General features: G+C 43.1%; 1 protein-coding gene across 1 annotated transcript in view; it reads right to left on the bottom strand.

Annotated features, from left to right (window-relative positions):
- Nucleotides 1-17,561, bottom strand: part of BCAT1 (branched chain amino acid transaminase 1) — a 96,854-nt gene that overhangs the window by 65,327 nt on the left and 13,966 nt on the right. Inside the window, exon 2 of the mRNA XM_024203260.2 lies at nucleotides 838-909. Coding sequence (XP_024059028.2) covers nucleotides 838-909 — 72 coding nt within the window. The remainder of the gene's footprint in view (nucleotides 1-837; nucleotides 910-17,561) is intronic.

The following is a 17,561-nucleotide window of genomic DNA, read 5'->3' as shown; positions in this document are numbered from 1 at the left end:
ACAGATCCACCCAATGAAAATTCCCAGTTACAGTTACATTTTAAGACCTATTAGTTAGCCAGTTTTTAATCCTATTAATGTGTGACATGTTATTTATATTGTTCTAATTTTGTTATCAAAATGTTGTGATACCAAGTCAAACGCCTTACAGAAGTCGAAGTATATTATGTCAACACTGTTACCTTTATCAATCAAATTTATAATCTCATAAAAAAACCCATCAAGTTAAGATCTATTTTTCCATACACCCATGTTGATTTGTATTAATTACATTACCCTCTTTTAGTTCTTTATTAATTGAGTGCTGTATCAGCCACTCCATTATCTTGCATGAGATCAAGGTCAGGCTGACAGACCTATAATTACCTGGGTCATCCCCATTTACCCTTTTGGAAAATTGGCATGACATTAGCTTTCCCCCCAAGTCTTCTGGAACTTCCCCAGTGCTCCAAGACTTATTGAAAAATCAACATTAATGGCCCAGCAAAATCCACTTGGCCAAATCCTCAGATTTGTGAACATGATATTTAAGAGGCATCCAACTTCTTCCTTTCTTGTATCCCAAGCAGCTGATCACAAAAGATAGCAGTTGCTTATTCTTTCCTCACTGCAATAAGGAACAAAGGTGGGTGGGTTTTTTGGAATGCTCTAATTTCTACAGGGGTTAATGCATTATCTTCAAATGCTGTCAGCATAAAACACTTATGTCCAGCATTATGATGATCAAACATGTCCATAAACCCAGCATCGTGCACAATGACCCTAAACCTCTCCAGATCACTGTCTCTCACTGTGGCTGAAATGTTTCAGGCACCTATCGTTTTGCAAACAACTTACCTTGAAAGATTCAGGCGCTTGCTTTGTGGCTCCCCCTGTACATCCTCCAGCTGGGCACTCGTTCTGACAGCCCTGCAAGAAATAAAAAGCAGGAGATACCAAATTAAATGCACGTTGCAAAGAGGCAAATACCTAGTCAATTAATACTTTGCATGACAAAAATCAAATCAGGCTTCATCATCACTTGATCAGAATAAGAATATTAGGCACTGTATTTTCCACCATCCTCCTGTTTTGTTTTTTGTTTTTCTTTCAATTGAGTGATTTAATACAACTGCATTTCTGGGCTTTAGCAAGACTGGTTAAATCCCACATTAGCCTTATATGTCTCAGGGTCACAATCCGAGAACAAAAGTGCAATTGTTTCACTTAAAGCTGAATAAATACTCTGGGATTTTACACAATTATATCAGGTCACTGAATCCCCTTTAGAGGCAGACACCTCAGCCTTGTGGTTTCCTCTGTGCCTTTATTCAGTGAAAATGACTTGACAGGGGAAGGGACGGGAGAGAGGGAGGAAACATTTACTCCAAACCATACTTCCTTAATTGAATGAGATAAGCGGTAATGAATGAACATCCACAAAAACAAAATTAGTCATGAATCTATACCATATTTCTCTTATAGCCATTGTGTGTCTTTTAAGTGCTCCACAAACGAGTGGGATTATATTAGCCAGCAATTGAAGGAAAGGGGAGGGATAGGGCAAATCAGAAGAGTAAGCCGACAGGTGCATGACCCACGAAAGCAAATCATCTAGCAGAAGCATCCCATGTCCTCAAAGCAGCTTCCATGTTGCTTTCTTAGCATCCTCTCCCTGCCAGTTCTACAGCATTCTGGTCGCAGACATGAAACACACATTACACACAGCGGCACCTGGGTAAAGAGCAGCGAGGAATCTGACATGTCTTTCTGGCTTTGATCATTGGAGCTAATCAGGACTTTCCAAGACAGTGCTGGAAGGATTAAGGGATGCAGGAAGGCTTTGCGGGCAGGGATCACAGGGATGGAATATTTGGGGGATGGGCACTCGGAAGGCTACAGTGCTGAATACAGGAGGATGGATGAGGGAATATCAGTAGAATGCACAGGAGGATGGACGGGAGGGAACGGGCATTAAGAGGCTTCAGTGCTAGAATGGATGTGGTATGGGGAGGAGGAGGTTAAATTATAGAACAATTAGGTGAAAAGGATTTTGTGCTAGGATCATCTGGGGGAGGGGGATAGCAATGCTGGAATGTTTAAGGGCCAGGAGGAGGGGAAGTTAAGTTCTCTCCCTTAGATTAGATGCTTTCTCCCTGTTTCTCTCGTCCCCAAAAATAAATTAAGAAAGCCATGCAAAGTGGGAAATACCTGGCAAGAGAAGGCATCGGCTGCTCCCTGCTCAGCTGTCAATGAGCTTGCCATGCTGCCGGGTGAGCATGTACAGTGCACCTCTTGCTTACTGAGGCACTCTCTACTCCCCAGCTGAGGATCAGAAGCAGCAGTACAGCTACTACCACAGCTGAAAACCAAGCCCCTAATCATGCCAATGCACTGCATGTAACTACATGACGTAAGATTTAAACTGTAGCACTGTGTTGTCTGAGAGGCCAGCTCAGTGCCTGGGGGGCAATGGGTTACTAGTATATGTTGGTAAAATATAAACTAGCCCCACAATATTCTCTCATTAAAATATCCACATACTCCCATATAACTCTCTGCTCAGAAGATGACAATGATATACCTGTAGCTATTCATCCCAGTCATTAAACCAAGAGACAAGTACCATTCTGTCTGGAGTTATGGCAATTTGCATAAATAAGACATTAAGGAGGGAGGGAATGACGTAGGAAAATTTAAGCCCCTTGTAGAAACTAGGTGCAAGCAAAATCCTTCATCATCAGATTGAAAGAGCCTTAAAATTAATCCCCACTTGTGAGAGAGTCTCTGCCCCAGATTTGTGAGACTTGGCAGAGCTGTTTATAACCTGTAGACCATGCTTTGTGACACAAGAGCCACAGTTGTGACAGGACATTCATTTCCGTCATAAGTCTGGTTCTGGGCAGTGTGTAACTCAGAACCAAATTTGCTCTGAGCTGAACATGTAGAGCCCAATCCTGCTCCCTTGTAGCTATGGGAGTTTTGCCACTGCCATCAACAGCAGGATAAGGTATGGTCTAGCCATTATAATTTATACAGACACAGGAGAGGGAACCAGGTGAAGGACTAGGTTAATCGTTTCAATGTGGCTTAATATGCCAGGTTCTTCAGCCAAAGAGTATTGAACTCGAAGAGCAACGCAGTGTGCGTCATTGAAGCACAGAAGTTGTAGGAGAGTTTAGTTAGTTGAGAGACTAATACAATGTTCTTTCACTTTTGCAGCCCTGTGGTTTGTTTATGGGTTAGAATAGATCACAAATGAATAGGAATGTGGTGGTCTCCAAGTAACCCTTAATGGATGAGAGTCTGCAACAAAACCATCCCCACAGGGTTCAGGAAGCTTGCACCTCCATCTGTCCCAGTAACCACATACAATCCCTTGCCCCTTATGCTCATCCTCTTGCTTGTCCTCATCCTTAACCTCAACTCTCTCCTCTGCTTCCTTCCCCTCTGTCACATCACAGCTCTGCCGTGGAATTATGGGTCACACACTCATTTAAGATCAGTTAGAGGAGGAATGCAGATACTTTACAAGGAAGAACCCACAATGGGAGAAAAATGGCACATCACCAACACCACTACTAGCTCTTCCTCTGCCTGCACCTGCGCTGGCCCTGGCCAGACAGGCAATCTGACCTGGGGGCTTCTACCGAGGTCCAAGTCTTGACTTCCTGGGAACGCAGCCTGCATGTCCCTGAAGAAAATGAGGCAGGGAGAACCACCTCATGTGAGAGGTCTGTTGCTTGTGTCCCTGAGGAAGCAGGTAAGAGAGCTGCAGGAGGACATGGCTCATCTGCATAGCATCTGGGACCACGAGGACTTCATCGACAAGATGTACATGGAGTCATCCAGGCCAACTACAGAAGCACCAGAGAAGAAAGGAGAACCGACTGCTGTGCAAGAAGGAGATTGCTGCACAAGGTGGCCATGCAGCCAGACAGTGCTTCACCCCCCACCCCACTCCAGATCCCCTGTTCATTGCAGTCAAGAACCACTATGCTGTACTGGCAACAAGAGGAGAGAAGCAGACCCCAATGACTGAGGAGGAGCCACCTGCCCCCACATCTGAGAGGCTCATGGCCACTGCACCCAAGAGGAGGAGCCATAGGGTTCTGGTGGTCGGGGCCTCCCTTCTGAGGAGGGACAGAGGCATCCATCTGCTGACCTGAAATCCTGGGAGGTGTACTGCCTGCCTGCAGTCTGCATCCAAGACATCACAGAACAGTTGCTGAGGCTCATCCATCCCTCTGACCACTACCTCATGCTGCTCCTCCACATGGGCTCTACCGATAATGCCAAGTATGACATCTACCCCTGAGCAGATCAGACCACCAAATCAGGAGGAGATGGTGGAGGAAGCATTTCTACAACAAACAACAGAAATATCCAAAACACAAGACCTGGTAACAATGGGGAACTTTAACTACCCAGACACAGCAAAACACAAAACGTCCAACAAGTTCTTGGAATATATTAGGGACAACTTTCTGTTTCAGAAGATGGAGGAAGTAACCAGGCACACAGACATGTGAGACTTAATCCTGACTAATAGGGAGGAATTGGTTGTGAGCCTGAAAGCTGAAGGCAACTTGGGTGAAAGTGATCATGAAATAATAAAAACAAACAAACAAACAAACAAACAAACAAACAAACAACACACACAACAGCCAGGAGTCCTCGTTGTTTTTGCTGATACAGACTAACAAGGTTACCACTCTGAAACCTGTCATGAAATTATAGATATTGTTATTCTAAGGAAAGGAAAGAGTGAGAGCAGCAAGATAAGGACAATGGACTTCAAGAAAGCAGACTTTTCCTGAGAAGAAAATATAAGGGGAAAAAGTAGTTTAGGAGTGCTGGCAACTTCTCAAAGGGACAATATTAGAGGCAAACAGCAAACTATTCTAATATGAAGAAAAGATAGTAAGAGTATATGCCTCTACCAGGAGCTCTTCATTGACCTGAAAATCAAAAAGGAAATTTACAAAAAAAATTGAAAATATGGACAAATTGCTAAGCAGGAGTACAACAGAACAGCACATGGGGCAAAAATCAGAAAGAAGGAAAGGGAAGATTTACTTAGTGGGGAAGGAGAGCTAATTGATGACATCAAGAAGGCTGATGTGTTTAATGCCTATTTTGCTTCAGTCTTCACTAAAAAGGTTAATTGTGACCAGATACTTAACAATTAATATTAACAACGAGCAGGAAGGAATGCAAGCCAAAATAGCGAAAGAACAGATTAAAGAATATTTAGGTAAATTAGACGTATTCAAGTCAGCAGGGCCTGATGAAATCCATCCTAAGGTACTTAAGGAATTAGCTGTAGCAATTTTGGAACCATTCGTGATTATTTTCACGAACTCCTGGAGGACAGGGCAAACATAGAACCTGTCTCTAAGAAAGTGAATGAAGAGGGCCCAAGGAATTATAGACTAGTCAACCTAACTTCAATTCTTGGAAAGATACTGGAACAAATTATTAAACAATCAATTTGTAAGTGCCTAGTCGATGACAGGGTTATAAGGAATAGCCAACATGGATTTGTCAAGAACAAATCATGCCAAACCAACCTATTTCCTTCTTTAACAGGATTACTGGCTTAGTGAATGGGGGGAGCAATAGATGCGCTATATCTTGATTTTAGTAGGGCTTCTGTTACAGTTCCACATGATATGCTCATAAGCAAACTAGGGAAATTTGGTCTAGAGGAAATTACCATAAGTAGGTGCAAAAATAGTTGAAAGATCATACTCAAAGAGTTGTCATCAATGGTTCACTGTCAAACACGGAGGACATATCTAGTGGAGTCCCACAGGGTCATTCCTGGGTCCTGTACTATTCAATATTTTCATTAGTGACGCGGATAGTGGAGTGTAGAGCATGCTTAAAAAATCTGCAGAGGACCCCAAGCTGAGAGGGGTTACAAGCACTTTGAAGTTCAAGATTAGAATTCAAAACGATCTTGGAGAATTGGTCTGAATTCAACAAGATGGACTTCAATGAAGACAAGTGCAAAGTACTACAGTTAGGAAGGAAAAATCAAATGCACAAATACAAAATAGAGAACAGCTGACTAGGCAGTAGTACTGCTGAAAACATCTAGGTTCACAGTGTCCCTTTAAGGATCACAAATTAGAAATGAGTTAATGTGATACAGTTACGAAAAAGGCTAATATTCTGCATGAGTTCAAGTGGGTAATAGTATTGCCTTTCTCGAACACTTCTGTAGGATTTCCACTGTAATTCCAGCATAAAGGAAATATAAACCTTATTAAAGGTTATATTAAAGGTTTATATTAGTCACCTATCAGTGTGAGGGAGCTGTGCATGTTACTCCCTTTAACACTAATGGAGGTTATAGACTTGACAATATTTTGTGTTTATATAGAACCTTTCATGCCAAAGAAAGGCAAAAAGATTCACAAATAGAACCATGGAAATAAAGCTGCACACGGAATGGAGAGTAACAGACAAATAGCATAGAGCACAACAGTAGAGGGAAGAAATTCTGACTAAGGATTTTGAGGCAAATGCCTAATTTTATACAAATATAAATGCATAGTAAATAGGAGCAAGGACACAATCACTTTGACATTTAGTCAAATTCAAACACTAGTTTAAATTAGTTTCAGGTATTACACCTCCTTCGCAGTCCCCCTTCCAAGTTTTGTTCATTTTACCATCACATTTTCCTATTTTAAATTCCCTGATCCTGTATGAAGGATGCACACAGACAAAAGGGGAAATAGTCACCGTAACTGCCGTTAAATGTGCAAACTTAAAAAAAATCAACTTAAGAAAGTCCACAACAAAAATATTTTTCTAATCTCTGTTAATTACTGTAATCCTAGATGTTATTTGCAACAAAAATATGTGAAGCATTTCCAGACAGAGTGAGATTTTAAAGGTTTCAGAGTAGCAGCCGTGTTAGTCTGTATCCGCAAAAAGAACAGGAGTACTTGTGGCACCTTAGAGACTAACAAATTTATTAGAGCATAAGCTTTCATGGGCTACAGCCCACTTCTTCGGATGCATATAGAGTGAAACATATATTGAGGAGATATATATACACACATACAGAGAGCATGAACAGGTGGGAGTTGTCTTACCAACTCTGAGAGGCCAATTAAGTAAGAGAAAAAAACTTTTGAAGTGATAATCAAGATAGCTCAGTACAGACAGTTTGATAAGAAGTGTGAGAATACTTACAAGGGGAGATACAAACATTGAATCTAATGGCTCAGCCATTCCCAGTCCTTATTCAATCCTGAGTTGATTGTATCTAGTTTGCATATTAATTCCAGCTCAGCAGTCTCTCGTTGGAGTCTGTTTTTGAAGTTTTTCTGTTGCAAGATAGCCACCCGCAGGTCTGTCATTGAATGGCCAGTCAGGTTAAAGTGTTTTCCCACTGGTTTTTGAGTATTATGATTCCTGATGTCAGATTTGTGTCCATTAATTCTTTTGCGTAGAGACTGTCCGGTTTGGCCAATGTACATGGCAGAGGGGCATTGCTGGCACATGATGGCATATATCACATTGGTAGATGTGCAGGTGAACAAGCCCCTGATGGTATGGCTGATGTGATTAGGCCCTATGATGATGTCACTTGAATAGATATGTGGACAGAGTTGGCATCGGGCTTTGTTACAAGGATAGGTTCCTGGGTCAGTGTTTTTGTTCAGTGATGTGTGGTTGCTGGTGAGTATTTGCTTTAGGTTGGGGGGTTGTCTGTAAGCGAGGACAGGTCTGTCTCCCAAGATCTGTGAGAGTAAAGGATCATCTTTCAGGATAGGTTGTAGATCTCTGATGATGCGCTGGAGAGGTTTTAGTTGGGGGCTGAAGGTGACAGCTAGTGGTGTTGTTATTTTCTTTGTTGGGCCTGTCTTGTAGGAGGTGACTTCTGGGTACTCGTCTGGCTCTGTCAATCTGTTTTTTCACTTCAGCAGGTGGGTATTGTAGTTTTAAGAATGCTTGATGGAAATTATTGAAATCATGGTGGAATTCCTCAAGGGCTTCTTTTCCATGGGTCCAGATGATGAAGATGTCATCAATGTAGCGCAAGTAGAGTAGGGGCGTCAGGGGACGAGAGCTAAGGAAGCGTTGTTCTAAGTCAGCCATAAAAATGTTGGCATACTGTGGGGCCATGCGGGTACCCATAGCAGTGCCGCTGACTTGAAGGTATATATTGTCTTGTCAATGACAGACCTGCGGGTGGCTATCTTACAACAGAAAAACTTCAAAAACAGACTCCAAGGAGAGACTGCTGAGCTGGAATTGATATGCAAACTAGATACAATCAACTCAGGATTGAATAAGGACTGGGAATGGCTGAGCCATTAGATTCAATGTTTGTATCTCCCCTTGTAAGTATTCTCACACTTCTTATCAAACTGTCTGTAATGAGCTATCTTGATTATCACTTCAAAAGTTTTTTTCTCTTACTTAATTGGCCTCTCAGAGTTGGTAAGACAACTCCCACCTGTTCATGCTCTCTATATGTGTGTATATATATCTCCTCAATATATGTTTCACTCTATATGCATCCGAAGAAGTGGGCTGTAGCCCATGAAAGCTTATGCTCTAATAAATTTGTTAGTCTCTAAGGTGCCACAAGTACTCCTGTTCTTTTTGAGATTTTAAAGTTCACAGTGTCCCTTTAAGGCCTCAGTCGAGAGACCTCACACTGTAATCTGTACCGCTCTCAGTCTACTGACCTGACAGCTTGAAAACTCCACTCACTTGCTCATCACTGAGGACCAGAAGTGGAGAATTTGGGAAAGGGGGGAGGAGGGAGACACGAAGGCATTGCAAGCAACTTATGCAGAAGCCAAGTTTTCATTTAAGAAACATTAATGGCCAGCTTTTGAAAATAGTTGCACTTCTAGCAATTCCTGGGAACAGCAGCAGAAACATTTGAGTGGGCACATACTAATCTACATTTTCTCCAGCCCCCTTTCTGGGGCCACCTCTCTATTGAATAGCTGCAGTGCCTACCCCTGCCACCACTCATAGCTTTCCTAAGCAGCATCCCTGGGAGTTGCTAGGTGCTGAGCACTTATGAAACCAAGTGGTCAGATTTTAGGTGCCCAAACAAGAGCAGAGCTCTCTTGAAAATCTGTCCTTAAGTGTCTAGTCTTTATGGCTGCGAAAATAGCCTTCCAAACATTAACTGAGTGTAAACTGATGCAGTGAGGTCTTACATGAGTCTGAACACAGACCGTTCCGGTGTCTCTACTGCTACTCAGAGCATCCATGAAAACAGAGTGAAAACTGACCAGAGTTTTGCTGGTTTTCACTTCGGCTATTTAAAAATACATGGGCAGCAGTGAGCAAGTCAATTTCACTCTGCTACTGCTTGGGAAAGCTAGGATTAGTAGAAGAGGCAAGCAATGCAGAGCTATTCACTGGGAAAGAGGACCCAAAGAAGCAGCTAGTAGGGTTGCCAACTTCCTAATCGTACAAAACAGAATACCCTTGCCCCACCCCCTTCCCAGCCCCTTCCCCAAGGCCCTGCCCCTTCTCCATAGCCCCATCCCCACTCACTCCACCCCCACCCTCCCATCGCTCACTCTCCCCCACCCTCACTCACCCACTCATTTTCACCAGGCCGGGGCAAGGAGTTGGGATGCAGGAGGGGGTGAGGGCTCCGGCTGGGGGTGCGGGCCCTTGGGTGGGGCCAGGGATGAGGGGTTTGGAATACAGGAGGGAGCGCCGGGCTGGGGGATGGGGCCTTAGGATGGGGTTGGAGTGTGGGAGGGGGCTCTGGGCTGAGGCAGGAGGTTGGGGTGTGGGAGGGTGTACAGGATCTGGGCTGGGGGTGCGGCCAGATATGAGGGGTTAAAGGTGTGGGAGGCAGGTCCGGGCTGTGGACGAGGGGTTCGGAGTACAGGAGAGGGCTCAGGTGCGGGCTTCGGAAGGGAGTTTGGGTGATGTAGGGGGCTCAGGGCTGGGGAAAGGGGTTGGGGGTACAGAAGGGGGTGACACTTCCTTCAGGCGGCTCCCGGAAGCAGCCAGCATGTACCTCCAGCTCCTTGACAGAGTCACGGCCAGGCAGCTCTGTGCACTACCCCTTGCCCACAGGCGTCGCCCCCGCAGATCCAAATGGCCGTAGTTCCTGACCAATGGGAGCTGCAGAGCCAGCACTCAGGGCAGGGGCAGCGCGCAGAGCCCCATGGCCACCCCTACACCTAGGAGCCAGAGGGACATGGAAGCCACTTCCCGGGAGCCACACGGAGCTGGGTAAGGAGCCTGCCATCCCAGCACCAACTGGACTTTTAACAGCCCAGTCAGCGGTGCTGACTGGAACCGCCAGGGTTCTTTTCAACTGGGTGTTCTGTCGAAAACTGGACACGTGGCAACCCTAACCTACAGTGGAGAAGGTGCAGTGGAAACATCTTCTTACAGCACTTCTACTACCTACAGCTGCCACCAGGTTGCAGATGGGGTAAGGTAGCTCAAACTCAACCCTCTTGAAGCAGCCCTCAGGCTCCAGCAGAGAGAATAAATTAATGTTCCTCCTCCCTTCAGGACCAGAGGAGGTTCTTCAGATATATCAGACTCCTAATAGCCAGAGGCTATATGAAAAGTGGCACTTCCAATGAGGCTCCAAGGAGAGCACCCTTCCTGGCAAATTTACTAAGGCCTTGCCCATGGAGAGTGACCTACCCTCCTCTTCCATATTTGTCAGACACTTACTAGCCAGAGGCAAATATTTCAAGCTCTAATCTCCCTTATCAAGATAGGAATTCCAGCTTCTGTTATGTGTGATTCCAGGTAGTGGCTCAGGCCAAGATCCTTAAATTCTTTTGGGGAGCTGGGCCTCAATTACTTCATTATTATTGTTAAACATTTATACTGTAGTACTGCTAGGGTGACCAGATGTGCCGATTTTATAGGGACAGTCCCGATTTTTGGGTCTTTTTCTTATATAGGCTCCTATTACCCCCCACCCCGGTCCCGATTTTTCACACTTGCTGTCTAGTCACCCTAAGTACTGCCTACAGGCCAACCAGGTCAGGGCCCCATTGTGCTAGGTGCTGTACAATCATTAAGTAAACAGAGTTGCACCCATGGACCTGAGGTGGTGCAAATGATGTTTGCTCTACTGAGCCACCTATAATTTTGCCTTTATCTAAGCACCAGGAGAAAAAGCTTAAGACAAAAAGTTACCCTTCTGATACTGTGTGACTAGAGTGTCAAACAAAACATCCCTGTTTTTTAAAAAGCTAACAGTAATTAGAGACCAAACTATAACAATGCAGAAAGATCACTCTCTTTTGTGGCTTTCCAGGGAATTCTAGTACCACTTGGCAGCCACACAACATAAAAAAAAAAAAAAAAAAAAGAGACTACAGAAAAAGTTGCACTGAAAATTGTAATGGTGCTTGTTGTGTTTAAAAAAGGTCCACAAATTCTGTCAGATGGAGTGAGAGATTTTTGCATGTTGCTGTGGGGTTGAGTCATAGAATACTATTTATAACATCAACTGAAAAAAACATTAGCTCATCATGACCTTTACAAGGGGCCTCTAGACCGTGGAAACTCATTCATGGTATCACAGAGCCAGACACAGATGCTTTCAGTTTAACTCTGTTGAATTAACCTATGCTATGTTCAGCAACTGGTTGCACAGTACAAAAAGTAATGAAAAGAAAATATCTGCTGAGCTAGCTCACTTATAAGAGAGTAAGACTAGACACCTTTCACTGTAAGAGAATGGGTATATCTCACCCACATTTTACACAAATACTTCTCTTCACGCCTTCTTCCTCAGGTGAGATTGAACCAAGAGGAATGATTGGTTGGCTGCTACTCAAATTGTGGTTCCAACCACTAATCAAGCCACACACAGGCGGCCCTTGAAATGTTTTGGGTTTGCTGGGGTCTGTTAGGTACCAGCTTGACAGACTTAAGATACAGAAGTCCTCTATTTATCCACAGAACATATACAGCACAGGCAGCAATAGTGCACGTCCCCAAACTGACCCATGGAAGTGCCTCAACCCCATTCTGCAGAGACCACCTCAAAAAGGACAATTCAGCTTTAGGCTCTTTCAGGGCTTAGCCTCTCTTCCGCCAAGCAGAATTAAAGTTATGGTCGTTTCTGATCTCTGATATGTTTCCCCCAGAGAAGGTTTTCAAATTTTGGTTTGGGATACAGACTGGAAAATAAGATTGATGGGATGCAATAAAGAAAAGGAAAATTTAGGCTATCAGGAAAAACTTCACAATGATGTAATTAGTTTTCTCATTAATCTCCCAAGGAAACAAGAAGCTCCAAAGCTTGGCAAATTCAACGGCTTGTCTACATCAGAAAGTTCCACTGGCATAAGTTATGGCTGAATTTAAAACCAATATAATTAAAATAATCCTAAAGGCTGCATAGTCACTCTTATTTTGGTTTAAGAATGGCTTGTTTTGGTTTACCTTAAGTCGATTAAGTGAAACTGAAATATTCTGCTCTTAAATCATAATAAGTGTCCATCCAGGGGTCTTCAATGGTTTAACTAAATTGATGTAAAAGCCCATTCAAGTTATACCAGTACAACTTTCTTGGTTATACAAGCCTTAACACTACATTGGACAAAGAAGTAGAAAACTTACTACAGATGGGACAGATCAATTAGTCTGTCAAAATTTTATGTTTATATAGACAAGGGTTAATGTCAAGAAGGTTCAGTATTGTTATATCTATGCTGTATCTTTAAAAGCAGACTGAGCTAGTTTCAATGGGCAACTGCAGCCAAGATAAATAAGTTGCCAAAGTAGGGTCATCAAAGCCAGCAGTCAAGTTAGACAGTCTTGGAGGAGGGGATATTTACGTGGGGTGGAAAAATAAAAAGGGGGAACAAAAATACAGGAGATGAAACTTTTTAGTCACAACACTTGAGTAACATTCTGAATTTGGCTTTCTACTGTGATAAAAAGCTAGGAACAGCAAAGACGCCTGATACATATAGAAGCAGGTAAATGAGATGATATATATAAAGAGGTATAGCAAGAGGTAAAGAATAAAGCACACCTGAAACCCAAAAAGAATGTGTGTCTGACAGGCTGGGTGACTGAGAGAGCTGGAGGGGAGAAAACACTCTTGAGAAATGTAAAGTATTTTTATTCACTGTAGTAAGCCCTAAGGGGAACCTGTCTAAAGAGCTATGCAATCTCAGACTAGGCGCTGCTGCTACCTTACACCACGTGCAGCCACTGATTTACATCTATGCAGTGTGGGTCTAAAATGTTACCATTCTGACTGGTTAGTGTTCTAAACCACCTAGCACCAGCATACGTTACGACATCAGGTGCAGAACAGCTTGAATCTCCCCCCCTTATTTATTTTTGCTGCTTTTCTCTCACAGATTACTACTGCCTTGAAGAGATGAAAACAGACAAACAATTCTGCTTCCTATTTTATATCATTAGTCCAATGCCTAGAGATACAATGACTTTATAGAAGTTTCCTTCCCAAGTGACCTCCTAATGTTCTGTCTTCTTCCTTTTGTTTTCTACGCCTATTTCCCCTAATGTTCTTCCTTTTGTTTTCTTCTCTATGAAACTTTTGTTATCACATTCAATACTATTTCCTCTCTTCACCCTTTTGCTTAGTTCAACAGCTTCTTCCTTTGTCACTGTAGGAAACAATCTTGCACTGGTAGACAGAAAGACTAGATTTCCTAATGATTTTCTTCCATCTCTAACCCCTATGAACACTGCTTCAAAGTGTCTCTTTTGTTGGCTTGTCAGCTCTCGCATTAATTAGTTTGTTTAACAAGGGCATTGTTTGCTGGAATGACACAAAGGAAAACACATTAAAGCAGCCAGTTGTATTCAGTTGACTTATAAATGCATAAGCAGGTTTCTTAAACAGACAATTCATGGCTGTGTGTCATGGTTATTGCTAAAAACAAAAAATAATTTTTCGATGTGTATAAAAACCACATGAGGGCCTTGTTCTATTTGGCCTGATTCTCAGTCCTGTAGCATGAAGGGGACATAAACATAATGTATACTCCCTTTAAAAGCACCTTTATATTCCCAGAGCAGCAAAAAGGGGTCTTAATGTAATGAAAATCAGGCCACCCTTTGTGTTTATGTTTAACCTCATTGTTTTTTGGTCTAGCATTTTGCTTTGCCTAGGTATTCTATAAGGCCAGGTCTACACTGTAAACTTTTGTCCATATAGTACTGTTGGTTAGGGGTATGGTTTTATATTTATTAAATCCCTATACTGGCAAAAACCCTAGTGCAGATGTAGTTATACTAGCATAATAGTACTTTTGCTGGGATAGTTTATTTTGCTCACTGAATGGGTATAAGCTATACTGGCAAAAGCACTTTTTTGCTCGTACACACACAGCTATACCAGCTAACCTTGTCTACTGTAAACCAGACTTAAAAATGCAATACAATTTAACAGTGTTTTATTTGTGACATTCCTAGTTGGTGGAAATCACACACAGATCTTTAAGTTTCTGACCAAGCTAAGTGGCTTGTTCACACATATTTAGCACAAGATAATGTGAATACTCCTCAAATGTATATATACTGAGACAATTATTTTATTTGTCTCGAGGAATTACTGAACTTTTAGAACCAGGAAACAATTTCGTGGGGGATTAGACTTTCCCTGGCTTGCAAATGAGTCATTAACACTTAGGGTTGCCAACCCTCCAGGATTGCCCTGGAATCCACAGGAATTAAAGATTAATCTTTAATTAAAGATTATGTCATGTGATGAAACCTCCAGGAATACATCCAACCAAAATTGGCAACCCTATTAAAACTGAAAAAAATTAAACTAACTGACTCATACTTTAAGGCCAGAAGTGATCATCATGATGCTCATCTAGTCTGATCTCTTGCACGTTGCAGGCCACAGAACCTCACCCACCCCTTCCTAGAATAGACCCATAACCTCTGGCTGAATTGCTGAAGTCCTCAAATCAAGGTTTAAAGACTCCAAGTTACAGAGAATCCACCATTTAGTCTAGTTTAAACCTGCAAGTGACCCAGGCCCCATGCTGCAGAGGATGGTGGAAAACCCCCCAGGGGTCTCTGCCAGTCTGACTCACGGAAAACTCCTTCCTGATCCCAAATATGGCGGTCAGTTAGACCCTGAGCATGTGGACAAGATCCAGCAGCCAGACACGTGGGAAAGAATTCTCTGTAATAACTCAGCGCCTCCCCATTTTAGTGTCCCATCACCAGCCGTTGGAGATATTTGCTGCTAGCAGTTGCAGATTGTCTACATGCCATTGTAGACAGTCTCGTCATACCACCCCCGCCATAAATTTATCAAGCTCAGTCTTGAAGCCAGTTGGATTTTTTGCCCCCACTGTTTCCCTGGGAAGCAGTTCCAGAACTTCATTTCTCTGGTGGTTAAAAACCTTCACCTGATTTGAAGCCTAAAACTTTTTGATGGCCAGTTTATATCCATCTGTTCTTGTGTCAACATTGGCGCTTAACTTAAATAACTCCTCTCCCTCCCTGGTATTTATCCCTCTGATGTATTTATAGAAAGCAATCATATCTCCCCTCAGCCTTCTTTTGGTTAGACTAAACAAGCCAAGCTTCTTAAGTCTCCTCTCATAAGGTAGGTTTTCCATTCCTTGGATCATCCTAGTCGCCCTTCTTTGCATTCATCTTTCTTAAACATGGGAGACCAGAACTGCACCCAGTATTCCAGGTATAGTCTCACCAGTGCCTTGTATAATGGTACTAACACTTCCGTCTCTCTACTGGAAATGCCTCACCTGATGCATCCTAGGACTGCATTAGCCTTTTTCACAGCTTCATCACACTGGCAGCTCATAGTCATCCAATGATCAATACACCCAGGTCTTTCTCCTCCTCTTTCACTTCCAACTGGCATGTCCCCAGCATATAGCAAACATTCTTGTTGTTGGTCCTTAAATGCATGACTTTGCACTATTTAATATCATCCCATTTCTATTACATCAGTTTTCAATGTCATCCAGATCTATTGTAGGATATTCCAGTCCCCTTTTGTAATCCCAACTTTGTGTCATCAGCAAATTTCATTAGCACACTCCCATGTTTTTTCCCCAAGTTCAAATAAGATTGGTCCCAAGCAGTGTTTCCTTTAATTTTTCCTACCCGTGTGCGGAATTAATTTTGTTATGTGCACCAATATGGAGGTGATGTGTCAGGTGCACATAACAAAATTCATGTAGCGGGGGTGGGGCTGAGGGATTTGGAGTGTGGGAAGGGGCTCAGGGCTGGGGCGTGGGGGGGGGGTGCAGGCTCTGGTTGGGGGTGTGGCCTCTAGGGTGGGACTGGGGATGAGGGGCTCAGGGCTGCAGCAGAGGGTTGGGATGCAGGAGGGGTGAGGGCTCCGGCTAGGGGTGCGGGCTCCGGGGTGTGGCCGGGGATGAGGGGCTCAGGACTGGGGTGGAGAGGGGGAGGGCTTTGGCTTGGGGTGCGGGCTCTGGAGTGGGGCTGGGGATGAGAGGAAGCTTAGGTCCCAAGACTGATCCCTGAGGAACTCCACTAGTAACCTCCCTCCAGCCTGACAGTTCATCTTTCAGTATGACCCATTGTAGTCTCCCCTTTTACCAGTTCCTTATGCACCTTTCAATTCTCCTATTAATCCTCATCTTCTCCAATTTACCTAATAATTTCCCATGTGGCACTGTATCAAATGCCTTACTGAAATCCAGGTAGAACGCATCTACTGCATTTCCTTTGTCTAAAAAAAAATCTGTTATCTTCAAAGAAGGAGATTAGGTTGGTCTGGCACGATCTACCTTTTGTAAAACCATGTTGTATTTTATCCCAGTTCCCGTTAACCTCTCTATGTCCTTAACTACTTTCTCTTTCAAAATTTGTTCCAAGACCTTGCACACAACAGATGTCAAACTAAAAGGCCTGTAGTTTCCCAGAACACTTTCCCCCCCTCTTTCTTAAAAATAGGAACTATATTAGCAATTCTCTAGTCATAGGGTACAACACCCGAGTTTACTGACTCATTAAACATCCTTGCAAATAGATTTGCAATTTCATGTGCCAGTTCCTTTAATATTTTTGGATGGAGATTATCCAGGGCCCCCAATTTAGTCCCATTAAGCTATCTGAGTTTGACTTCCACCTTGGACGTGGTAATTTCTACCTCCATATCCTCATTGCCACCAGTCACCCTGCCACTACCCCTAAACTTTTCATTAGCCTCATTAAAAACTGAGGCAAAGTATTTATTTAGGTGTTGTGCTATGTCTAGATTATCTTTAATCTCCACCCCATCCTCAGTGCTTCTTCTTTTCTTGTTTTCTTCTTATTTACATGGTTCTAGAACCTTTCACTATTGGTTTTAATTCCCTTTGCGAGGTCCAACTGTGCTTGGCTCTTGGCAGTTCTCACTTTAATCTCTACACTTTCTGACCTCCAAGAGGTAGCTTTCCTTGCTGATCCACCCCATCTTCCATTCCTTGTATGCTTTCTCTTAATCACCTGTTTGAGATGCTTGCTCATCCAGCTTATTCTGCAACCCTTCCCTATGAATTTTTTCCCCTTGCTTGTGATGGAGGCTTCAGATAGTTTCTGAAACTTTGACTTAAAGTAATTCC

Source organism: Terrapene carolina, unplaced genomic scaffold (genome assembly GCF_002925995.2).
Source record: "Terrapene carolina triunguis isolate 2854851 unplaced genomic scaffold, T_m_triunguis-2.0 Scaffold112, whole genome shotgun sequence".
Taxonomy (NCBI): domain Eukaryota; kingdom Metazoa; phylum Chordata; order Testudines; family Emydidae; genus Terrapene; species Terrapene triunguis.
Note: the sequence above shows the minus strand (reverse complement) of the source record. Positions and strands in the feature narration are given on the sequence as shown.